The sequence below is a fragment of the Alosa sapidissima genome, chromosome 20 (assembly GCF_018492685.1).
Source record: "Alosa sapidissima isolate fAloSap1 chromosome 20, fAloSap1.pri, whole genome shotgun sequence".
Lineage (NCBI taxonomy): Eukaryota > Metazoa > Chordata > Actinopteri > Clupeiformes > Clupeidae > Alosa > Alosa sapidissima.
The window spans coordinates 1447661-1474561 of NC_055976.1; the positions used below are offsets into that span (position 1 = coordinate 1447661).

The window sequence follows — 26901 nt, forward strand, 5'->3', positions numbered from 1 at the left end:
ATCGTGATTCAAGTTAAGCTTTTTTTAAATTGGCAAAAGTTTGATCAACTAGCCAACTAGCTCCGCTGATGGGAAAATGCATGGGACTCATGAGTTGTAGCGCTATCTATTGCGTGCTGAGGAAATTTGAAAGACAAGCGTTTGTCCCGCCCCTCGGATTGAACAGTGCCAATAGTAAGTTCCCAGACCCCACATCTTGATGTGGGTCTGGCTCGTCAGGCTAGAGAAATTCATATTTAAACACAGATTCACTTGATGTACTTTTTATGTCAATATGACCTCCCTTACTAATGACTCCCCATTCACTTGAATTGGAAAATAGATGCCTAATAACTGCCCAAAGTGACCAAGTATACCCTATTTGTCATGGTTACATATAGATTTGATAGTGTAACAATAGTGCGTAAGACACTTGGAGACTGGACACCAGAGACGGATGCGTTAAGTCAAAAGACGTACACTATTTTCCGCTATAATCAATGGAACTGGCACAGCGAAGATTCTGAAAAAAAAAATGCCTTTTAATTTTGTTTAACCCAAGTCAGTAGAACAGTCAGAGACAGTTGAGCCATTTGTCACTTCATTCACATGGAGTTGACAGACTGGACTGTGACGAGGGGAAGCAGAGTTCGATTCCTGATCGATGCATAATGGACGAAGTTTGCCAGGGCAGATAAGCATAGCTGTAAAGGGCATGAATAAAAAAGGCAAAAAACGTCCTTTGCCAAACCCAAAATTTAAATAAGATTTTATCTTAACGAAACAACGCTAAATATCAGAGTGGGATAGGCTGGGATATTGTAGAAATTTCACTTAAATTGCAACCGCAACATGCCTGCTTGCCGACGTTCAAACGACAACGAAAAAGATATCAAAGCACTTTTTGCGTTTGAATGTTAGGCCTAGGCCTAATAATGGTTGGAATGGAAAGATGCAAGTTATGTTTTAAAAACAAATGCTCCCGTTACCCCGCAGAAGTTTCAAAGTACCCTACACCCAGCCGAAGCCTACTTCAGAACACTTCATCGACTGTCTGTAGTAGGCTACAACTTCGATTCAATAAAAAGATTTCTAAAGAAAAACATCACATCATTACTCCTGCCTGGATTCGAACTCAGGATTGCCTGAAAGTTGCAGACCTGTTCTGGAAATACGTGCATTAACCCACTCGACCGTCAGACAACGCTAGCTGCATCGAGTATTAGATAGGAATGTACACTGGTTGCTGTGGCACAGCCTTGAGTAGAGGTGGGTCGGTCGCGAACGAACTAGTTCCTTTGAACGGGTCTTTAAAATGAACGACCTGAACTGGTTTGCCTTTCCAGTTCTTGTTCGTTCTTTTGTTTGTCGCTGAATTACACTGACCTAGTGCTGCTGTATGGGTTTTTTTTCCTGCCATTAATAAAATTAAAATGAAAACAGTGAAATTAAAATGAAAAACTCGTTTTGCCATTTAATTTTCAAAGTGTCAGTGCAATTATCCTGCCAAATTTAAAAATAAAATGAAATTTATACATTTAGCTTTTAATTTTCCTGATAAACACGATACATTTGTGACAAAAATAAAAATAAATTGAAAACGTCTATTTGTCATTTCATTTTCATTACCATCCTGGTATATAATGAAAATGAAAATGTTAGTTGGAAAATGAAAATGCAAACTTCACTTTGACTTGCGCACAATGTATGCCAAAATGATAAATAAAATGAAAACTGACACCTGCTTGCGATTTATTTTCCATTTCTCGATTTTCATTTTCATTTTCAAGTTCACAACATGCAAATGAGCTGCATTGTTAATGAGATGTATGTGGGTGGTGCTCTGGTGACGACAAATTAAATGCGCCTACCATGATCATGATTTAGCTAGGGATGGGCAAAGCGAGGCTTTATGAAACACTGAAACGTTCGAAGCAATTGTGCCGAAGCTTTGAAACAATTCCTGCTAAAAGTAGCCTACACATTATCATTTAGTTGCAGCTATATTTGCCGCTACAATTACAGTGTTGTGTTGACTGTTTTCACAAACGAGGAGCTGAGAACCTGCATTCCATGATTCACGCTGAACTACGTTGTAGGCTACCGGAAATGCGACTGAACGAAAGAACGAACAATTCAGAACGAATCATCTTGGCGAACTGAACTGTGTCATGAGAACGATCCACCTCTAGCCTTGAGTGACCGTTTTCGTTTTCCTTTGTCATATGAATGCTGTCATTTTGTTAACATTACTGTTAAGGAGATGCTGTAGGCAAAAAAAAGGTTTCTGGGCAGCATATTTATGTTCTGTTAGCAAGCAAACTTCTCATGACTGCCGACAAAGTACAGGCCCGTCGCTAGAAGGCAAGCAAACCAAGCAATTGCTTGGGGCCCCGAGCTGGCCAGGGGCCCCAAGACAACGACTGGTTAAGAATAAAATGCAACGACACACTGTGAGCGACCCTTTGATAGTCAATGCAGTAAAGTGCAACGACACTGTTACCGGCAATACCGGGATCCCCCTCAAGGGGGCCCCTCTCAGTAGTCGCTGACAGCAGCCAGCCAGCCAGGTTTGTGGTCTCTGCTGCTGCCGCGAAAATATAAAACCTTGGCAGTCATAATGAAGTGGAGTTATGCGTCCGGAAGCCAGAAGAGAAAGGAAGAGGATAAGAAGAAAAAACAAGATAGTGGTAAGTGATAAATTACACTGGATAAAATAGCTCTACTTGTCTTGTACAAATGGTGTAATGTCGCAGCAGGAAGGCTAGCCTAGCAAAAAATGTTTATGTTAACTACCTGCCTGACGGCCCATGCTGCTTGTAACAAACTAGAACATTTAGCGCAACTTTTTTTTCCGAACGGACGGAATATGGTTACATACTGTAATATGTTTATTAACGGGATAAGGAAGACGCAGATCTGTTCCAGAATCACTGTTTATCGTATTTAATTACATAACATTGCTATAGCTTTGTAATAGGTTTTGATGAAAGTGGCATAGCTTCTCTGCTATACTAACTATTCGACCGTGATAATCTATTTACCAAATGGGGGTTAGGAAAACCACACGATAAATTCCGTGCATCAAAGCAGACTGGAACTTTCATGTCTAGTAGTATTCATGCACGCCAGCTGTTTACTGTCTTTAAAGCACCAGGTGCGTCTGTCTAATTCTCAAACAGCAGAATGCTTAAATGCTATGTTAAGCTACAAGTAGGCCTAGGTCAATGTAAAACATTAGCTTGGGATGTTTTTACAGTAAGCATTGGTAGTTGTGAAAGCAGCTGCATCCCTTTTAAATATAAAAATATGGAAATGCTAACATATCTTTTCTTTCTCCCTCAAGGTTCTTTGCTTAAATTTCTCAGCCCTCAGGCTCTTCCTAAGGATACCTCCACTGATGAAGATGGCCTGAAAGGTTAATCCTATGTGTGTGTGTGTGTGTGTGTGTGTGTGTACTTGTATTTATGTTGGATTTTGCTATTACAGCTATGGAATTGCTATACAACCTGCACTCTTTATAGTTTGAACAATGCATCCCTTTTCTGCATAAGATGGCAGTGTTTTATTTTCTCACTTTGTGAGAACTAAAAAAAGGTTAATGTGAGTGTGTGTTTAAGTATGTTGGATTTAGTTATTGTGCAGTTGTTTACATTTATATTGGATTTTATGGTATGGTGGTGTTTTTGCAAATGTTCAAATGTTCAAAATGTTCAAACTAATGCACAGTATATATATGCAACTGCAGTATTTGCACTGTCAAAATTTTGTATTTATATAAACTGTCAGTGAACTTAAACTGTATGGCTATGCGGTGGTTCCTGTAGGCTTTGCGTGCGGTGGGGGGGGGGGGGGGGGGGGGGGGGGTTGATCCTGACAGTGAAGCTGCCCTGGTCACAGTAATTTAGGTTACAGTACACATACACAGACACACACACACACACACACACACACACACACACACACACACACACACACAAACCTCAAAGACACCAATAAACCAACAAATAGAAAGGCATTTTAGTTGGACAGTTTAGAGCTAAAGCAGCATGTTACAGGACCCACCCACAACCTTGGCAACACCCTCGATCTAGTCATTTCCAGAGGGATAGAAGTCACAGACTTATCAGTAAATGATATAAATATGTCTGATCATCATTGTGTATCTTTTAATATTGTACTACATACTCCAAAAATTCATCCCGAAATTGCAATCAAATCGCGACTCTTGGACATTAGAGCAGAACAGCAGTTCATAGCTCTTATAGACTCCATAAATTTAGATATTTTACATCATCCCATTGATCAAATGGTAGAGGCTCTCAATCGTGAATTAGGCGCTCTGCTTGACAGAGTGGCACCCTTAAAGACTAAAAAAAGGCCCTGTAGCAAACTGACACCTTGGATGAACGAAAATATCCATGATCTAAAAAGATCATGTAGGAAAGCTGAGAGAACATGGAGAAAAACTAAGTTACAGGTTCACCGTGCCATTCTAAAAGAAAAAATTGCAAATTATAATAGAGCTATTCGGAATGAGAGGAGGAACCACTTCTCTAAGGTAATTGCTGAAAACAGTGGAAACTCTAGGGTGTTGTTCTCTACCATTGATAGGCTATTGCATCAAACACCTTTTGATACACTCAGTCAGGCATCCTCTCTAAGATGCGAAGAATTTGCAGACTTCTTCAAAAACAAAGTCATTTCTATAAGGGAGGCTATTGGTAACACAAGTAATATGTTTGATAGTACACCCAAAAACAGCCCCCCAAAATTAAGGTCCTTTAGCACTATTACTCAATCTGAGCTTGGTAAAATTATAACTCAAACCGGCTCCTCAACATGTGTTTTAGATCCAATCCCTACTACATTCCTCAAAAAAGTATATGATGGCTTAGCTCCCTTTTTTCTCAAGGTAATAAATACCTCATTAGAAACAGGTATATTTCCAACTGCTTTTAAAACCGCTGTTGTGAAACCTTTACTTAAAAAGTCAAATCTTGACCATACCAATCTGAGCAACTACAGGCCTATATCAAATCTATCGTTTTTGAGCAAAGTACTTGAAAAAGTTGTTTGTAATCAGTTAAATACCTTCCTCAACGAAAACAGTATCCTTGAAAAATTCCAATCAGGTTTTAGATCAAATCACAGCACAGAAACGGCTCTAGTAAAAATAGTCAATGATCTCAGACTAGCTACCGACTCAAACAAAGTCTCAATCCTTATTCTTCTGGATTTGAGTGCGGCATTTGACACCATTGATCATAGCATCCTAATTCACCGCCTTGCGAAGTGGGTGGGTCTCTCTGATAATGCTCTAAACTGGTTTCAAACCTACATTACTGGCAGAGATTTTTATATCAGTCTAGGAGATCATGTATCTGAAAAACATGACTTGCCTTTTGGTGTGGCCCAGGGGAGCTGCCTTGGTCCCCTGCTATTTTCTCTATATATGCTTCCATTGGGAAACGTCATAAGTCAACATAATGTAAACTTCCACAGCTACGCAGATGATACCCAATTGTATCTTTCTGTTGAGCCAACTAACCCAGATGGCCTTTGCTCCCTCACTGCATGCCTAACCTCCATTAATCAGTGGATGAGCAAAAACTTTTTGAAACTAAATGATGACAAAACAGAGGTACTTCTGGTTGGACCAAAACTAAAGCGAGATATTATTCTTAGTAATCTGGGGAACTTGGCACACCAGGTCAAACCAAAAGTAACAAGCCTCGGTGTCATCTTAGATGCAGAGTTAAGTTTTAAGCCCCATATCAGTAAAGTTACTCAGACAGCCTATTTCCACTTAAGAAACATTGCCAAAGTGCGGCCCTTTTTAACTCAACAAGATGCAGAAAAACTAATTCACGCCTTTATCACTAGCAGGTTAGACTACTGCAATGCACTTTTCACTGGTCTTCCCAAAAAACATCTAAAGAAATTGGCACTCATACAGAACTCTGCGGCTAGACTTTTAACTAAGACTAAGAAGAGAGAACACATCACCCCTGTGTTGGCTGAACTGCACTGGCTCCCTATTTCCTATAGAATTGATTTTAAGGTTATGTTAATTACTTACAAAGCTCTGAATGGCATAGCACCTTCATATATCTCTGAGCTTTTAATATCTTATCAACCACAAAGGAAACTTAGATCATCCAATTCTAATCTTTTAATCGTACCCAAAGTGCTCCACAAACAAAGTGGAGAAGCTGCGTTTATCCATTATGCCCCCAAACTATGGAACACCCTGCCTCTGTACATCAAGCAGGCGAGTTCAGTAAATATTTTTAAAAAAGATCTGAAAACATACCTGTACAGGAAAGCTTTTAGTTAACTCATCTTATCCTGTAGACTACATTTTCAGATTATTCTACATCTGCTACTATTGGAGGGCGCAGCCAGCCAGAAGCAGATGGGCTCCCCCTATTAAGTCAGGTTCTGCTCAAGGTTTCTTCCTGGAATATGGGAGTTTTTCCTTGCCACAGTTGCCATATGGCGTGCTTGTGGGGGGTAAGAGGGTTAAGGCTGCCAGTCTTATGACGTCATTTTCTATATTTTTGATATGTTGCTGAGCATATCATAAACAGCAAAGAAAAGTGATTGATAATGACTGACTGACTACTATTGTGTTACATGCTTCAAATGTAAAGCACTTTGAGCTGCATTCTGTGTATGAAAGGTGCTATACAAATAAAGCTTTATTATTATTATTATTATGCCAGTCAAGCATAGGGAAAAACAGTGCATAACCGCATGCACCAAATCAAAGAAAACAACAAACTAAATAGACATGCATTTCAAGCAAAGGACAGGACAACACACCATGGCATAGCCGCCGATAGGCGCCAGATAAAAAAAAAACAACAACCAGATGTAAGCATGCGGGTAGAGCGATAGAGAGGGCAGTACACCACTGTGCATCCCCATGGGTTAAATACAAATAGTCCCAAACAAAACTAGGCACGCCGTTCAATCCCAACCGTATGGAAACGTCATCCCTAAATCCACAGTACAACAGAACAGCAGCCTTTCCCAGGCGTGGAGGCACTTGGCTGTAATCCACTTCACACACACCAAGTGGCGATGAATACCCTCACCGGGACCGCAGGTAATAAAGGGAGCTATGAGAGCTTGCCTACGGCTCCAGCTGATTCCCACCGAGCACCCAGTGCTCGCTAAAACAGCCTTGCCAGTGAAAATGAACCACTTAAGCTTAGTTAAACGCATTCATCGGATAAGTGGCTACACAAGTCAACTTGCCACCGACTAACGACAGGCACCCCAGAAGCAAAACAAGAACAGGAGAGACTACCTCCCGTTGATATCCACTAAGCTAAATACCCAAATAAGAGTCCGCCCTGTAATTAGTGTGATGGTAGTTCCACCAATCGTGCACAGGGGAAATGGCCCAGAAATGATTGTGGAGGTGTAGACCAATCTGCCACAAAAGAAAAAAAGTTGTTTTGCGCTTTTGGGGGCCAAACAGGAAAGAGAAAAGCAACAAACTCCATTTCTATATAAAACCATCCTCTAATGCCGCCCTAAGTGTTTTTCTTTACAATTTTAAATCAGTAAAAATATGATCATTTTGTCAGATATTTGGGTAACACTTTACATGAAGGTATCTACAAGTTCATGACAGTGTCATGTCACTCTTATGTAGATACCTTCAAGTAAACTGTAACCGATATGTGTCTAATATCAGGAATCAAAAGTAGGACTTCGCAGTTGCTTATTGACACACTATACTGTAAATAAAGGTCATGACGGGCTGACCAGATTAAGCCCTAATATCGACGTTAATGGATGTCTTGTGCATCCTTTAACACCTAAAACACCTTACTGTTGCCTAACCTGTATTTTTATGTATCTGTCTTCTCCATAGTCCTACACAAAAACAAGTTGACTCATACTGATCTGAAACCGGAGAACATTCTCTTTGTGGATTCAGACTATGCTGTCCTGTACTATTCGAAAGATGTAAGACTGCAGTTTTCCACAGTTGTACTAAAATATTGGTGCAATCGTTGGCAAGTTAAGATGATAAAAACGAATTAAAAGAGTCCTCCATCAATTTTCATATTTATATTTACAAAGTAGCAAATCTAGTTCATCAGAAGTGTAGTTTTGAAATTGTAATGATCTACTCTCGTCTCTTCTTACAGAAATGGAGTGAATTGACCCTGAACATCCCAGAAGTGAAAGTAGTTGACTTTGGGAATGCAACATTTGATCATCAGTACCATTCGTCTGTGGTATCTACCCGTCATTACCGTGCTCCAGAGGTCATTCTAGGTAAAGGATTGATTTGATCTAATTTCCTTTCCTCTTTTTAAAGGAACATGGCAACTTCTTGGGAAATTAACAAGCTGTCTTTTAGCTATAGGCTAACTGCTGTGACACACTTCGAGTGAATTATGCTAAGCTAGGCTAACCGTGTCAGACTGAGCTCAAGTTGCTGCAGCTAACAGCTAAAGTAGCCAGGCAGCTACAGTGCTATTTTCAGGGAGTTTTTGTTTTTCAGACCGACAGTACTCGGTGACCTCAAGATCCATGTGAAAAATCGCCATAAAACATCACATCTGTCTCACCTGGCATGAGACGGCAAGCCTTTGTTCACTATCCATCGCCTGTGCCATCAGCAAGCCGTTTGTGGGTAGCCTGACTAGCCAGACCCACATTAAAATGAAGGGTCTGGGCACTCACCATTCGCAGTGCTCAGTCCGAGGGGCGGGATAATCAGTTGTCTTTCAAATTCCCTCTGCACGCAATAGAACAGCGGCAGCGCTATGAGTCCCATGCGTTTCCCACCAGCGGAGCTAGTTGGCTAGTTCAAACGTTTGCCAACTTAATAAAAGCTTAACTCGTGTCACACTGTTCGCCAACAGCAACATCCATCTTATTTGTTTTCAAGTAGCAGGGAATTCAAGCCAAACCGTTGCAACTCTGCCATCAATCATTATGTTAAGCCCACCTAACGACTTTTTACACAATTTCATTGGCCTGATTGAGTTTCTATTTCTGGAGCTCACAAGCCAACGGAGAGTTGCTAGACTAGCCCTGGCAGCAAATGTAATTCTAGGCTAGTTTGTGGGCGTATTTACCTTGCAAATCCCGACTGCTATTAACTCACAAAGGAGCATCTCTGGTGGTGAGAGCCCCGCTGATTAGGCCACCAGGAAGAGTTTGGGTAGCGTAGACAGGTCATCCCATGCTGTCCTGTCTAGACCAGGCGCGGCCTGTCTAGTCCAGGCGTATTGTTCAAAAGGGTTGTTCTTATGTTTCTTAATCAGTCATGGATGTGTTTTGGGTGTAACATCCTTTTAAGCAATGAGAATAACATCTGTCATTCCCTTTAATAGCAAGCAGCGCAACATCAAACAGTGCGTCGGTATTTTGACAGTCAGCGGATTTGAAGGAATCTGCTTGCACGCGAGACCGTGTATACAACACAGGGATTCCACTAAACCTTGCTTTACTAAAACCTGTATGTGACTAGCAGAGTATAGCCTTTCATTTGAAAATTCTACATGCATCTGCACTAGCCTATTATTTGAACTCATAGGCAAAGTAAAACTAACTTCACCATGGTCTCATATGCAATGACAAAACAGTTCTACACAGTTATTTACTTTTACTATTGACTGGCAAGGGGTTACAATCGAAAACATAACCTGAAAAAGTGACACTTGATAAATGTTTGAATGACTGAATACAAATCTTAAGGATATTTATCCTGCAGACAAATTGTTGTGGGACTTGTTGCTAAGGGCTGCTTACATCTCATGACAATGCGTCTTCAGCTGTGCTATATGCGCCTTTATCTTTAGACCAGGTTTTTCTTGGTCAGTGGCATAATGATTTTTAGAGGGGTAAGACAGCGATTTTTGGATCATGCAAGACCACATCTGGGTGCAATGTTAAATAAAGTGGAGCGCATGGCAAACAAATCATCACTCAATTTGGTGTTAGATAAGAACAAGCCTTGCGTTGCGCTTTGCGCTGGGTGTACGATAGGGCCCTCAGTGTGTTAGTTGCATAGGTAACATTCTATACAGGGTTAGTGCAATAGTACGGGGTTATGCCTATTTCAATGCAATGTAGAGCTGTCATAATAATACTGTGACAATATTTAACCTGTTTGCACATCATCTGTCTGTCTTCCAGACCCCTGATAAATGTCCTTTTGCATATTGCAAGTTTGTACAGTATAGTGACAATATTGAATACTCCTATGTATTGTCTGCTGTTTGCACATTAACCATACAAGATCCCTGACAATGCTTTATGCTGTTTGGGTTGCACTCAATATAAAAATGCGCTATCGTAAAGGCACCAATTTCACCCCTTTCATTTTAAAATTCTAAACAAAGATGTTTTTTAATACTTCAAAATAAGATTTGATAAATTAACCTTACATTTTTCAGTAGCCATAGGTGTGTAGATTTTAACAAAATCTGGTTTGGTTCTTATTACAGGGAGCTTTTACTGCCTGAAAAATCTGATTTTGTTTACTGTGCTCGGAGTTTGGTGCTGGGCTGGTGGGTGCCCTATTTCCGCCAATTCACATCAATGGTTAGACCGAGAATTCTCGTTGTGAAATCAAAATTCCACTGGAGCTCCAAGCGGTTTTGTACACGCAGCCTTATAACACTGTTTATAGCTCTTCAAGTCACTGTACAATGTAATTTTTGGTACATAGTTGGTGATAGAATGCAAAACAGAGTTTACCTTGGCATAGTTGAATATCAGTTCTTGTAAAATAAACATACAGGGAACTTGAAAAAACAGTCGTCACCTCCTTCGTATGGAAATGGCACAACTTGAAACTGGCGCTGTAAAACAGGCGAATCACAACAAAGCTAATAGATGTCGACAAGTCGGCGGCTACACCTTATTTGGCTCTGGTCTGTACCTTTGTAACGCCCCTGAAATGTACATACACACCAGCCCACTTCCAGCTTCACGCAGCAGCTCCTTCACCGGAAGTTCAATGATGCCAGGAAATGAGTGGGAGAGATGGGCTGGAATCGGGAAATTACCATGGTCGGACTTAAACCCCGGTCCCCGTGGGCACTTGGACCCATATATGGTATGAGTGCTGTAGTCTGTGTTGCCTTCAGGTAACCCCCAGAACCTAGTCAACGTCAGACGTTTCTCAGACGTAACCCTAGGCCTAGGCAGTTAGGACCCACGATACCCCCATGAGGTTATTGCAGGTAGCAGGGACCTAATGTCGAGCGAAGTTGCACGTCTTCCCTCTGCGGCGCAGATAACCTATTTTATAACTCCTATTTTATATAAATATCCCCCTTGGAAGTTGATCCGTAGAGGATTTATTGGGATGCTATAAAATAAGGAGCAGCTACGCCTAGGTCTCGGACAGTTGGCTAACGTGCAAAGATGTTTGACCCTAGAGATTATCTAGAGACACAGGTTATAGGCTACTTCTTGCTCAGGTTTTATAAGGATGGAGATTTTATTACCGTCCTGCAGTACTAAAGTCTAACTAACCCAAGTCTTAGACAGAGCAGATGAATAACCACAGAAGAGTCAAGTTATCTTACCCTTCTGCTGGAATTCATAGAAAAACCAAGAAAAGACACAAATACTGCTTGAAGAATTGGATGCCAAGTTTAAATGAGTTCTTTACTTTTCAGCACTTTGGTGATGTTACAAAATGCGGCGTAATATCCACTTGCAGGTTACAATGTTGTAGAAAATGGAAAAAGAGTAAATCCACAAAATAGGAAAATAGTAAATCCACAAATGGAGAAGAGATTACAATAAAAATAGTAAATCCACAAATGGAGAAAAAGAGAATATAAGGAAAAAAGTAAGTCCTCAAAAAGGGGAAAAAGTCAGCTGATTGTCTTCTGCAGTCACTCTCTGTCGGAGTAGCAGGTCTGATATCTGCAACAGGTTCCACGGAGTTTCGGTCCGCGACTCAGCCGGGCACGACGTCCAACACTTTGCTTCTCAACGAATTTTGGAGGACGAATTCTAACAACCGCACGCGACATCATAAAGCAAAAACCCAACGAGTTGAAGGAAGGAAAAAAAGAAGAAGCAGCCCCGATCATTTGGTTCGACCCCTATTTATACTAGGTAGACTTGACCTCCCCCACACATTCCTAAGGCAAATCAATCCTACTTTCCCACGACAGTTTAGAACCTTCTAGAAGTTCCCACGATAGCTGGGAATATTCTCACGGTAGCTGGGAATATAGCTGGGAATATTCTCACGGTAGCTGGGAATATAGCTGGGAATATCCTCACGATAGCTAATACATTCTAGAAGTCACTGATCTTAACCAACAATTTAAAATGACACACATTACTTCTCCGGGTTACATTTCGGAGATGCAACATTACATTCAGTAATTATGGTTTAGATAGTTTCAGAAGTTACACAAACAGTTTACATTCAACAACAATTATAACAAAGTGACACATTACATTTAACAACGTACACTTACAGTCATCAAGAGAGTTCGGTTACATTCTTACAGGTTACAAACACTTATGGCATTACAATGCAATCTGTATACATTCATTTAAACACTTTTGAGACATACAATTCTCTAAGTACATAATTCCCTAAACTTTACAATGTCAGGCTGTCACCAGACAAAGCTGGGACAATGCAGCCAATCCCAGTTGCACACACGAAAACACAGAGTCAATATAAAGTCAAAAATACAAATAGTTTATTATTACATAAAGTTCATAAAACTGTAGTAACACCAACTACCGGATAGGGATGCACAATCTTACATACGCAAAATACAGTGGGGCCACTAATATAATTCAGTGAAAATAATCCACCCCTTCCCAAAGGGCAATGCACATCAAAGCACACAAAATGCAAGCACAGCACATCACAACACCCACAACTGTAGTATGAATGGTGAGCAACCCACAGCAACACAGCATGGATCCCCACTGCATACTCCGCCCCCAATGACTATGCCCTCCCCCATACCCAATAGTATGGCACACACAGAGGACACTAATAAACAGACAGGGGAATAGGGGAGTGGAGAGGTAATTACGTTGGCCGGCGTTGTCCGGCCAAAAAACAACGTTGCGCACCCACGCAACGTTGTATGTTACGAAACGGAAGTAGGCGGGCAGCGGCACTCGAGCCTTCCACAGTTCAGCTTCCCACCGTGTATAGACGATGTCGGTAGGCAGCGGCTTGTAGCTCAGTCTCGTTAACGTCCACGGAATCCGAAGTTCAGGAACCCCCGTCTGGATCAGTCCGTTCACCTCCACAATGCCGCCCACACCTGGAAGTCGGGGCACCAACGTCAGCGACACCAAAGGCTAAGACATTATACAGAAAGTCTCCTCTTACTTCCCTGTTAGATTACGGCGATCGGCGTCAGCAACCCGCAGCAGCTCGATGACTCCCAGCCAGCCGCTCGCAGCCCGTTGTCCCTCTGTCTCTCCGAACCCCCCGCACGGCTCTTATTCCTCCCGGTGCAGTCCCAATTTCGAGCGCAACCAACCACCGATGCAGCCAGTGATTGCCCACACCTGCAGCTCCAAATTAGCCATTACCGGCTGGTACCCTCCGTGGGCTTACAGGAGCAACTGTTACACAAACACACACACTGCCAGTCCAAGCGGCTGAGACTGTCCCATGCATAATGGCATAATAAATCAGCTACGAAGTAGTCCATCAAAATAAATGCCCCAAATCCCCATTGTCAACAATGAATATTTCAAAATCACACACAGTTCACAATATACACAATACTACATGCACCCAGCCCCCCCCCCCCCCCCCCCCCCCCCCCCCCCCCCGTGACATAAAATACTAAAGTACTTGTATTGATACATTTCATTCATCACACTTTATTATTTATTATGAGGTCATTGTTTGCAGTTATGGTTCATTTCCCATTCTTTAATTCACATTCAATACTCATCAAGTATTTCTGGGCAATCTGGTTTAGTAATCCAGCACATTGTTCATCATCTGTTACAACACATTCATCCACTTCCACACTTTCAGGTAAACTTAATTCAAGAGTAGGTTTCAAGGTAATTGGTTTAACATTACAATTCAATTCCTGGTCAGTTTCTTTCCTTATTTGCCTAATCATATTTTCTAGGTCAGACAGATTACCTTGATAGCTAACGCTGAATCTAGCCTTTCTGCCTTTTCGCCTTGTAAGACGTATTGGTTTTGTGCTACCGCTCTGTGGTCCATATGGATGGTGTTCAGGCAACACGTCAAGTCAGTTGCGCCACAGTGCGCCACTTGCAATGTTTGTATTGTGAGATGGAGTTGAGAGCGTGGATGTGTGAGGGGAGTGAGTTCCACAGTTTGGGTGCAGCATAGGAAACTACCTTTGCTCCCATTATGGTGAGTCTGATGTTTGGTACTGACAAAAATCCAGCTGTAGATGAAGGTAGTGAACGGGAGGGTGTGTAAGCCTGTAGGAGTTCTGTGACATATGGAGGGCAAAGGTTATGAAAGGCTTTGAATGTCATCAACATGATTTTAAACCTGATCCGTTGAGAGCTAGTGTAGCTCTATCAGGAGAGGTGTAACATGTTGGGAGGACTTTGTGCGGGCGATAATCCGTGCTGCAGAGTTTTGAATCAGTTGGAGGTGATGGATGAGTTTGTTTGGGATGCCTGTCAGGATTGCATTGCAGTAGTTGATACAAGATGTTACAAGGGTGTTGACAAGCACAGGCTAAGTCTCGAACAGTAAAACTGTGCAGAGTCTAACAGTTGTAGTTGTTATTAGAAGCGGCTACTGAGCTTCCAGACAGAATCTGTCTCCGAGTCAAAACCTATATACTGTAGTATCACTGTTGATAATGCGCTCTTAAAATAACAACTGATGTGGCGCAACTGGCTGGGGCACCTGCACCATACGCCGGCGACCCGGGTTCGATTCCTGCCCCGTGGTCCTTTGCAGATCCCACCCCAACTCTCTCTCCCAGTCACTTCCTGTCGTTCTCCACTATCCTATCTGATTAAAGGCATAAAAAAGCCCAAAAATATACAAATAAAATATATAAATATATAAAATAAAATAAACAACTCACCATGGACTTCTGACCAGGTTTCTCTTGGTCAGTGGCGTAATGCGTTTTAGATAGTGTACGATAGCGATTTTTACGTGCCAGATCCCCTCCTTAGGTTGTTAATTGCCACACCCCTGGGCGTGTTGCGCAAAAAAAGAGACGTGCAAAATACTAATAAACTTTGCGCAGGGATAATAACCTGTTTCCCGCCATGCGCCAGGTTGGAAAATAGGGCCCTAAAAATATGTATAATATTGGCATGTGAAAAATGTTGTTTCTGTATGGTTGCACACCATATTTATGATGTAAAGAGTGTAATTCTCCATCAAATTCAATCAGATCAGTTACAAACATAGACCTAAATGAACATTTTAATGACAACAGTTCTATTTGTGTGTGCACAACTTTTTTTTCCATGCTAAGGATGACCCAGCTACCTTCCATAGGCTACCTGATGTAGCTGTAGCCAAAATGTTACATTTACATTCATGCATTTACACTTGGCATGACAATAGAAACAAAATTACACATCTACCTAACAAACCAATGAAGTTCCATGTGAAGAATTTTGGCCAAAGTCATCCTTTTTAGTTTAGCCCTAAAATCACATCCAACAATGAAGTAGTATGGGTAAAGCATACATTTCCAGAATCCTTGGAGTCCAGAGAGTATTTCAGTTTCTGTCTTGTATCTGTAATATTCTCTGATGCCACAGGGCATAAAGTGTATAGTTTAGGCGGAAATTGTGGAAAATGTTGTGTTTCTGTTGGTTCAAAGAGCTCCAGTGACCTCTGTGTTTGTCAGAGGGCTTCACCAATGTGCTTAAGGTTAAGCTTAGGATGTACTCTTTAAGATGATACCAAACAATATTATACAACACTGACAAGTGTCTTAAACATGGGTTCAACCAGGATATGTACCAGGCGTCTAAAATGCGATTTATATTATAGCAGAAGTTCCCAAACTGTGAGGCGCGCCTTCCCTGGGGGCCGCCAAATGATTTGAGGGGAGGCGTGGAAGGTTGATTCAAAAAAGAAGGAAAAACGTTTATTTCATGTTAGAACTATCTATGTTTTTTTTTCAATGATTATGTAATTGTCAACATTATAAAATCGAAATAAATCATACAAGAGATGTATACTAAATCTTTGGGATAGTGGAAAGTATTATTGATCCCTATCCTGAGTGAGAATGTATTGTGCCAAACTTCATAATGTAATATAGCAACAGTGCCGCCAGCCGAGCTACCGTTCACTGGTAACTTGCAGCTCCAAGCAGATTTGTACACGCAGCCTTACAACACTGTTTACAGCTCTTCGAGTCACGGTAAAATGTATTTTTTGGTAGGCTACATAGCTAACATAGATAAACTTACAGTGGGCAGTGCTTCGACTTGGCCAGCTTTACTCGCGGTCCGCGCGTGGGATCACGCGACTTTAATTTGTATTTTTCCAGTGAGACGCTGCAACAACCCAAACAACCTGTATGATGGCTCAAGTGAGCAGGGTGTCTCGTAAAAAGAAATGGAGCCTGGAAAACCCTACACAGACTTCACTACAGACTTTAGCAGACTGGTTTAGAAATAATTTAATAGCCAGAAATATGCCTGCCCTGCCTTAATAAAGAAATATTTGGTTAACTGCGAGTGAATCTCGTGCAGCCGTAGAAGAAACGCAGGACAAATTAAACATTCTGGTTTTCTCCGAGTGCAACGATGATAGACAGACATCATTTGGACAAAATATAGAGCATATTAACCTCCGTTGGTCAGCCAAATGCCTTCCTGTTATGTCCTGTTATCACGGAGTTAGCCTACAGGCGATAAACGATTTTTGATGGTGCAAGTTTACTTCATTAGCGGTTTATTTTATTTTTTTGATTATTAAAGAGTGTTTTTCATTTACAGGTTTGACTTCGTGCTTATTCAGTAGAGCATTTAGTGCTCTCCCCAATCCCAGATGTTCACATTGCATGTTTGTTTGTAATGGATGCAACCGCGAGATAGGCTATGCGTTTGACGGCAATGAGTTGTTAACAGACATGAACCAAGACATATAGCCCAGCAGCAATCTAGGGACTGTTCGTTATTTATTGAAGGGGCCACCGGAGGAATTTTGAGTGCTTCAGTTGCAAGTTGCATGACCCTCTCTTGCCTGCTAGAAATTGTTCAATGACCCTCCGACAGAATTGTTAAAAAAGACATGACCCTCCCCTGCCAACTGTCGCTGTCTTCCGCCCGCGCCACATCCACACACTGTGATAACGTTCTTAAATCCATCTTTCCCGTGAGCTTGCATGCTATCAGTCCTTCCTTTTCAAATGTGTTGCGCCTGTTTGCACAATTTCACAAATAATCATATGTGATTAATAATATGACAAATAATCCCTGTGCACGGGGACCGAAACAATGCATGCCAACTTTTTCTGTGTTTATTACGTATTTTAACTTTACCCCGATGTCTTGCCGTTTTGAGGTTTTCCCGTAGAATATCCCATATTTTAATACTCTCATAACAGCCCTGCCATCGGGCCTGTCTCTGTGTTGCCCTGTTGCTACCCCTTGCCCTTCCAACGAAACAGATGTCTTCAAATCATCGTTTTCCTTGCTTGAAGGCGAACTGAGAGTGATGTTAACCTATTTAAGTTTAACGGCGTGATTGTCGTGAGAGCACGATTCATTGGCGCTTGCATGTTCGGCCTTATGTCTACGTGCGCACCTGAGGCTACTCAGCTACAAGAGAAAGAATTTCCCCTGTTTGTATGTTCACTGCAAGTTGGCCTACCATAACTTACCAACTCTGCACTGTAGACCCTAACTGGCTATTTAAATTTTTCTGTGAAATAAGCAAATGTATTTGTTCAACTTTATGAAGCAGAATTACGCATAGGCTACTTGGAACATAATACATTTGACAAAGGACAGATGTATGTTGCTAGTGACAAAATATTAACTTTCAGTGTTTTACGATGTCTTTGTCATGGGGAAGTGTTTTTCCCCATGCATTTATTCTAGGTTACTGTCAGTGACTGCCGTGAGAGAAGCGGGTTCTGTGTTTCGTTCATGTCAGTGACTGACGCGAGAGAAGCGGGGTCTGTGTTGTGTTGTGTTGCGTTAATTTATTTTCATTGGGCATACCGTGCCGTGCCGTCCACAGCTCTTCAGTTCTGACAAAGCCAAAATTACTCCTTTTGAAACAATGAGTGCAGGAAGCGCGTTTGTATGGTTATATTGCTTGACGGGGGGGATCCCAAGCAGCTTTCAGCCATAAGGCTACTTTGAGAACATTTCAATTCACCCGACACTAATATTCAAAATGTTGAAAACAATTTCGGCATAGCCTATAAAGCAGTTTAATTAAATGGAATGTTAGTTGTAAACAAACAAGCTACTTGGTGAGGCTTGGCCTCACAGATGCGCTCGTGCCTTAGATGGCAAAAAAAATCTTCACGATAGGCCTATTAACTAACCACCCGATTCACGTTGGCTGGGGGGAAGGGGGGCCATCAGACATTTGTGCCCAGTTAATCCGGCCCTGCCTGCCCCCAACAAATCACACCTTCCCACCTCTGACAGCTTAAAAGAAGTCAAGAGGACTCCTTACTTCTAAAATAATAGGCGTTTCACTCCTAACTTTAGGACTCCGAATTTTTTCACAAAAAGTAATTCACGAAGCATTTTAGACCTAAAAGTAGCGCTGAAGTCGAGAGGACTCCTAACTCACTAAGACCTATTCATAAACAGCTTTTTTGTGGCATTTTACGTTGCGATGTTTTGAAATGCGTAGCCTATGCGCAACAGGAGCTTCCAATCGCAAGGGGAAAATTTTGCATTCATAAAAGGGATGCAATAACGCCACCAACAACAACTAAAACTACTCATTGTTAACATGTAAATGAAATGTAACGTTTCATTGTGAATCAAATTAAAATGTTCTCCTCTTTGCAAACGTAGCCTATGGTGACAGATTAATTTAATAATGTTGCAAAGGTAGGCTACTGCATCAATCCATAGGCCTATGTTTCATTAGGCTACTAGGCTATTTGTTTTGCCTTACTCTTTATTCATTTAGGCTAGGCCTTTTTATTCAGTTATTAATCATCAGGGCTGCCAACTTTTCAAAAAACCTTGGAGTGAGATTTGGTGGGGCCAACCAAAATTTTGCTGCGGAAATTTTTGTTTGGCTCGTTCAGCATTATACCGTACAGTAAAAAAAAGTACATTGGTTCTCAGGTGTAGGGACCAGGGTCCCAGAGTTAAATTAACATTGGTATCAAAGGGATCTAGCCTAATGCTAGGACCATGGGCGATGGAGGCATTCTGAAAGTGGGTGGGACATTTCAGTGTGGGGTATGGGGGTCCTCCCCCAGAAATTTTTTTTTGGACTAGATGCAATTTCCTGAATTCTGGTACATTTTACCAGGTTATTTAGATACTTCTATATAACAAAATAAAGCCAGCCTACGAAATTAATAAAAAGTAAATCATGCATAATTTAAAAATAACTCAATATATAGGCTACTTGGCTACGCAATAAGGTTTCCATTACAGCACTGCGGACGTTCAATGAACGCATGAAAGCGGATAAAGTAAATTAAATATCAAACTAAAGCGAAAATGTCATGCTTTTGAAGGCCTACCATTGTGCAGTCTAGCTGTGGTTAGTGACGTGATGCTGTTAATGGGGAGCTTTACATAAACCTATAGGTTATTATTTATTTGGCGTACAAACAGCACTGGTATTTCGCACGGCAATAGTGGGGGGGTCCAAACTAACAATTTTAAAAAGTGGGTGGGTGTTTTGTAAGAATTTAAGAAATGTTTGTATATTTTAACTTTTAAATGCATCAATCTGGTGCACTTTTCAAAATAAATTCAGAGGTCAGACTTGCTTATTTTTATGGAAATATTTGTGCTGTAGCCTAAGCTATTTTGCACTTCAGAATTATAACCATGCATACACAGGTGGAATAGTTATGGTGATATTGCAATAAGTTCACAACCACAAAAACACATGGTCCATTTCACAGTTCAGAAATGTTCAGCACTCCATGAAATTATGCAGAAGTGGTCACCTGTGTTTTTCAGATAGTTCATTTAAGATAATATATTGGTCATTGTAATGGCCATAGCCTACAGGCTATTCCTTTTTCAGGATGTACCCATATCTGCATGATGTGAATGTTTGCATATGGCTTATGTCAGGCTTTATATCAATATTTGTGTCTCCTTATTTGATTTTCTTTATATTTTTGCATTAATGTCACTAGAAAGCATGGCAATATAAATATATTCATTTATCTGTGTAAGTGGGATTGGCTGGAACCTGACATTATAAGAACCATGATAGTGGGATAATCTACTGAGCAATTTACAAAAATGTATGTAGGCCTACTGACAAATAGTTTACATTAGAATACATTATAATTTCGCCCCAATGAGGCTATGTAGAAATGTCTTGCAATTTCAAAAACAGAGGCATGCTTTATATCCTCGTATTCGGTACGGTTTGCTGTTTATTGTGATATTAGGTTTGCCACATGTTGTGTGAAGAGTTAGTGAGATATTACACCCGAGAGTAATGGGTGTGCACTGTGTGCAAAATGCAAATATGATTAGCCTAAATTGCACGTCGGTTCAATGATAATTTTCTCGCGAACCATTTATCACAGCAACTTGGCGCTAATATCATTGGAAAGCTTAGATTCCGCTCGTTCACATGATGTGTGATATCATGTATAGGTTTAGTTTAGTTGAACCTCATCTGCCAGGTATTTTACCTACCACGTTGACACTTCAGCGTGAAAAATACATCTGACCGACCGGGTTGACTGAGAAATCGTGGGTGCCTGAGAAATCGTGGGTGTGGCGTGTGAGTGTGTGAAACTAATCAAATGCGTGTGTCTCACGGCCAATGCGTGAGAGTTGGCAGCTATGTTAATCATCTTCCGTCCTTCGCACTACTTGTGTAGCGCACGCATTCTCCGACCTGTCACCTGTCACTCATCATCGGAAGAGAGGTGTTTGGAATTCCCACGTTACAATCGTCAGCCAATCAAGGTGGTCACTTCAGTCAAGCTCGTGCATGAGTAATGACGTCATCCATAGCCACGAAGACTCACTCCTAGTTTAGGAGTTGTCTGAAAGGCTTTGTGAATAACTTTTAAGAGAAAACTCCAAGCTAAAATCTTTAAGTGCGATTTAGGAGTAGCCTACTCCTAGTAGTAAGATAAAAGCCTTTGTGAATAGCCTACGGCCCCAGTTATTCATCATCTTCCGTCCTTGTGTAGTGCACGCATTCTGAGACCTGTCACCTGTCACTCATCATCGTAAGGGAGGTGTTTGGAATCATGCCTGCGTTACAATCATCAGCCAATCAGCCAATCAAGGTGGTCACGCTTGCCCATTTACCCAAATTAATGGTCGAATATTACTGATGATCATTGTTATTTAAGAACATGCAGTGTGCGTAGGGTACCAAAAACATCTTGCTCGTAAAAAAGCATCATAACGCACATTCTGGCGGGTCTGTTATTTACTGTAGGCTGCGCAAACCACAGGCCTTTATTTTGGGCATTCATTCATTCATTCATTCATTTATTTATTCTCGGAGGGTCATTGAGGGAAGCCCTCATTTTTAATGAAGCAGAGATTACAGAAACGAAGCAAAGCGCTCCACAAACAAGACAACATTCGAGGCCTTCTGTTGAAGAATTTTATATAAAGTCTGCGCTAACAGTAATCCTCCTGCCCCTGATAGGCCTACCACAGCTGTGGATAGTGTGGAATGTTCAAGTAATAACACAATCCAATGTGTGTCTCAATTGTCCCCCGCTGACCACCTCACACATTTCTCTAGATTTTGCAACGAACTTACATGACACAATGCCATAAAATATGCCAGTTTTAGGACACAGAATAATGTTTGTAATGATACCAGGTAGGCCTACGTTTAACAGTACCTAACAAGTGTAATGAGCTATTCATTGTCGAAGGTAGCCTGGCCTTGGCCTGTCTACGTACTTCCGGTCGATTTCTTTTCCCTACAGTACTCCGTCTGGAATAGGTTGATTCACACTCGTTTACTTCGGCAGTTGTGCAGCCGACCAACCAGCGAACAGAGGGCGTCCCTGAGAGCGATTACGTACTCAAGCATGGTGTTTAGCTACGTCCCCGCCCCTGAAGCAGATCGCTTGGAATACATCAACGTAGGGAGCGAAAAGGGCTTATATTTATGAAATCTTTGAGCAAATGTGAATAATAGTTTAACCTATTAACAGGAGTGTCACGAACGAAGTGGAATAGGATGTTATATCGTCAGCTAAACTTTAGTCATAGATTTTGTCACTTGAAATAGGCTACGAACGTACTTGAGTCAAACTCTAGTTTAGTAGGCTACATGGTCGCGTCAAAATCACTATTTTCACAAAATCACTAACACTAAGAAGGCTCGACATAACTTGAAACTTTGATCGAAGCATCATCAGTGTCTCTACATATGAACTCAAGCATTAAGAACATTATTCGTGTACACATAGTTTACTAAAAAGAAGATTTTGGACAACTCACTCCTTGCAAGATGGCATCGAGCAGAAAAAACAAGTGAGTTGTTCAAAACCTCTCTTTTAGTGAACTCTGTGTACACCAACAATGTTCTCAATGCTCGAGTTCATGTGTAGAGACACTGATGATACTTCGATCAAAGTTTCATGTTGTGTCGAGCCTTCATAGTATTTGAAAAATAGCGATTTTGACGCGATTGTATCAAAAAAGTAGTAGCCCTATAGGAATCCCATTCAAAAGGTAATTTCACCCGAAAACGTCAACGCATACAAGCTTAAAAGTGGCGCTTTGAACGTACTTATCCATTATGAAAGTTTGACTTGGGTACATTCACAAAACACTATATGATGCATTTTGGCGAGAGTTACGCAGATGAAACATGTGATTGTTTGCTGATAAGATGCACCCGTGCTTGTTATGGGCGTGCTGCAGAGAAACTTCTCTGTATGACGAAACGCCGGTTGTTAGTGATTGGTTCAAAGTGCTTCAAAGGAACTCCAATGATTTTAAACCTCAAACTGTGCCCTCCCACCCGGAAATAAACGAACGCCTATGGATCTAGGCTATGTCGAAGGTGCATGGTGAAGTGAAATTCTTACTTTGGAAAACAAACATTTGCCGATATCATCGCCGATCATCAGAATATTGCAACAGATTCTGTGTTCTGGACTGCAGGTAACTTGTTAAGCCAGTGGTTCTCAAACTTTTATTTCATTCCCCACTTTGATCAAGGGGCATGACTGATGATAGTGGAGATAACGTGTTATCCCGAGGCTTTTGCAAGTCAGCATCTTCGACGGTAGTCTATTAAAAATATAAGTTTTCGATGTCCCAAACGGAGAGCCATACTTTATTGTTTTTAACGATCTCTATGCTACTCACAAAAATGTAGGCATGGGGACATGATGAAGTAGGCTATCCAACTGTCGTGTGTTAAATTATTGTGATTACGAGCCAGTGCTTTTCAAACATTATGCGTGACCCAGACATCTAACTAAATGCAACAGGCTCATATCGTCCTCGCATTCACAAAATGAGGACCAGTGTTTTGTCAAATTGCAAATAGCTATTCGTTTTAACGATTTTTTTATGATAGTATGAAGTGCTTTTTGTATAGGCTACTATCTTAATCTTGGAATATGGGGAGGGAAGTGGCGCGTCTGCAGTCAGCCAAATATGAATGTAATTCTGTGGCATAAAGCAGATGTATTTGTTTATTGTACAGAAAAATAAAAATGACATGTCAAGCAGTCAATTGACTACATTGCAGTCAAGAAGTAGGGCAAATTAATTTACGAAACCAAAACGTGGGTCATAGTTGTCTAAGCCTCTATAGCGTAGCCTGTTAAAAACGTCGCAGAAGCCTACCCAAGGCTACAGATTAATTCTGAACAGTTATTTCTCTACTGGCTCAATTATCACACCACTGTTTTGATTTGCGTAGTTGCGTTAACCCAACACTGACAATAATGTAGACGTTTCTGCAGAAAACAATGTTGTTGCCGATTTAATACTATCTGGCGACGTTTTTAACAGGCTATGCAATAGAGGCTAGCCTATGCGAAATAGCCTTAAAATCGTTCCGGTGTTGTGTGCCTTCTGGTTTCCTTGTGCGTGCATGCGCTGCAGCAGTTGTCAAACATTCACAAACAAGTTGTTTTAGGTGGTTTGAAGTCGCTTTTCATACGCCATGAGCGCTCTGCTACATTACAGCCACTCGGACAAAAGACATGTAAAAAATATATGTTTTGAAAACTAGCATTAAACTGGATTCGATCCCACAAAAGCAACACATATGTGACTCTCTCCATCCTGATTCCCTACTCTTTGAGCCAACTAATATGTTACGCGAATCAATTAACTATTGTAGGCTACCATTAATTAATAATGTAGGCAACACCCAGGTAACATGTTGTCCAGGCTATCTGAAACAAGGGGTTGCCTCTCATCTACAACAACTGGTTACCTTGGGCTGCTACAGTCGTCAGTGCACTGTGCACAGTAGGCCAGAGGAGGTAAAAGTAAAAGTACCAATACTTTGATGAAATATTACTCAAGTACAAGTTAAATTACTCATCTGAAAATGTACTCAAGTAAAAGTAAAAAGTAGTTAATTTAAAATGTACTTTAAGTAAAAGTTACTTAGTTACTTTTTTTATCAAGAGTACAAGAGTACATGAGTACATGTTCAAGTGAGTATCAAGAGTACAAGAGTACATGTTCTAAATATTGCATTACTACTGCCACAGTGCTTACATTTATGTACAGAAACGTCCTACATGGAGTTATGAAAAATATTACCTTGGAGAATGTAAAAGGAATTGAAAGTAAAATCAAGTCATTTCCATGTTTTTACCATGTTGCCAGGGATGGGCAGTATTTGTAATACATGTATTTAAAATATGTATTTCAAATACAAAATACTATTTTGTAATTGAAACACTTGAAGCGAAAACTATCATTAACTTGTTCAGCAAATTGAAATAGTCTGGCGAGGTGAGGCCACGGGTTGGCAAATTCCCGACATCCAGTAACCTGCTGCGTCTTCATCCATTGTTTCGTCCATGGTTTCGTCTCTTATCTAAATCTGACTATGGAGTTGACTTTTGGCGGAAAGCTGAAGGTGATTGCTGATAGGCTGTCCCAATCCAGGCCTGCACAATCCAATCACGTTTGAGAGGGAAACAACAAATTGAGGGTTTCCGAGATTTTTCATTTTTCCTTTTTTTTTTAGAAGAAGTAACGGGTACTCACGGTTATGGATAGAAATGTAGTGGAGTAAAGAGTACAATATTTGTCTCTCAAATGTAAAGTCATGAGTACTCCCCAAAAATGATACTCGAGTAAAGTACAGATCCCTCAAAATTGTACTCAAGTACTGTACTCAAGTAAATGTACTCCGTTAACTGTCCGGCTCTGCTGTTAGCGCAGGCTTTATATAAAATTCTTCAACAGAAGGCCTGCCTCGAATGCAGCTTGCCCAAAATAAAGGCCTGTGGTTTGTGCAGCCTACAGTAAGTAGGTTAAATAACAGACCCGCCACAATGTGCGGTATGATGATTTTTTACGAGCAAGATGTTTTTGGTGCCCTACGTGCACTGCATGTTCTTAAATAACAATGATCATCAGTAGCCTAATATTCAACCATTATTTTGTGTAAATGGGCTATGCATTGGGTTAGACACCAGGGGCCATATTCACAAAGCCTTTTATCTTACCACTAGGAGTAGGCTACTCCTAAATAGCAATAAAAGATTTTAGCTAGGAGTTTCTCTTATTAAGTTATTCACAAAGCCTTTCAGACCTACTCTTAGTAAGGGAAAATGACAACTCCTGAACAGATTCTGGAGCTAAGCGCTCTAGAATCTTTGACTAAGAGTGAGTGAGTCTTCGTTGCTATGGATGACGTTATTACTCATGCACGAGCTTGACTGAAGTGACCACCTTGATTGGCTGATGATTGTAACGCGGGAATGATTCCAAACACCTCCCTTACGATGAGTGGCAGGTGACAGGTCTGAGAATGCATGCGCTACACAAGGACGGAAGATGATGAATAACTGAATAAAAAGGCCTAGCCTAAATGAATCAAGAGTAAGGCAAACAAATAGCCTAGTAGCCTATAATGAAACATACGGATTGATGTAGTATCTTTGTAACATTATTAAATTAGGCCTAATCTGTTACTATGCCTATGCCTACTTTTGCAAAAGAGAACATTTTAATTTGATTCACAATAATGTTACATTTAATTTACATGTTGACAATGAGTAGCCTAGTTTTGGTTGTTGTTGGTGGCGTTATTGCATGTTAGTTATGCCTAAAATGCAAAATTGTTTCCTCACGATTGGAAGCTCCTGTAGCCGCATAGGATTTCAAAACAGGCGAAATACCACAAAACCAGTTTGTGAATAGGTCTGTGAGTTAGGAGTCTTCTCGACTTCTTTTAAGCTGTCACAGCTGGTGGGAAGGTGTGATTTGTTGGGGGCAGGGCCGGATTAACTGGGCACAAATGTCTGATGGCCCCCCCTGCCCCCCAGTCAACGTGAATCGGGTGGTCAGTTAATAGGCCTATATCGTGAAGATTTTTCTTGCCATCTAAGGCACGAGCGCATCTGTGAGGCCAAGCATTACATTTAATTACATTACATTTAATTAAACTGCTTATAGGCTATGCCGAAATAGTTTTCAACATTTTGAATATTAGTGTCGGGTGAATTAGGAAATGTTCTCAAAGTAGCCTTATGGCTGAAAGCTGCTTGGGATCCCCCCCTGTCAAGCAATATAACCATACAAACGTGCGCA

The 26901-nt window shown here is 41.0% G+C and overlaps 1 protein-coding gene and 1 long non-coding RNA gene across 6 annotated transcripts in view; both read left to right on the forward strand.

Annotated features, from left to right (window-relative positions):
• The window catches only part of clk4a (CDC-like kinase 4a), a 100626-nt gene that overhangs the window by 52597 nt on the left and 21128 nt on the right, over positions 1-26901 (forward strand). For all 5 annotated transcript variants that reach the window (XM_042073539.1, XM_042073540.1, XM_042073538.1 and 2 more), the window contains 2 exons: positions 7871-7965; positions 8151-8280. In XM_042073539.1, the coding sequence (XP_041929473.1) occupies positions 7871-7965; positions 8151-8280 (225 nt within the window). The remainder of the gene's footprint in view (positions 1-7870; positions 7966-8150; positions 8281-26901) is intronic.
• LOC121693869 lies at positions 14054-25737 on the forward strand. Its single transcript, XR_006025607.1, has 3 exons — positions 14054-14233; positions 17163-17168; positions 25726-25737. It is a non-coding gene; the product is annotated as an uncharacterized LOC121693869 (long non-coding RNA).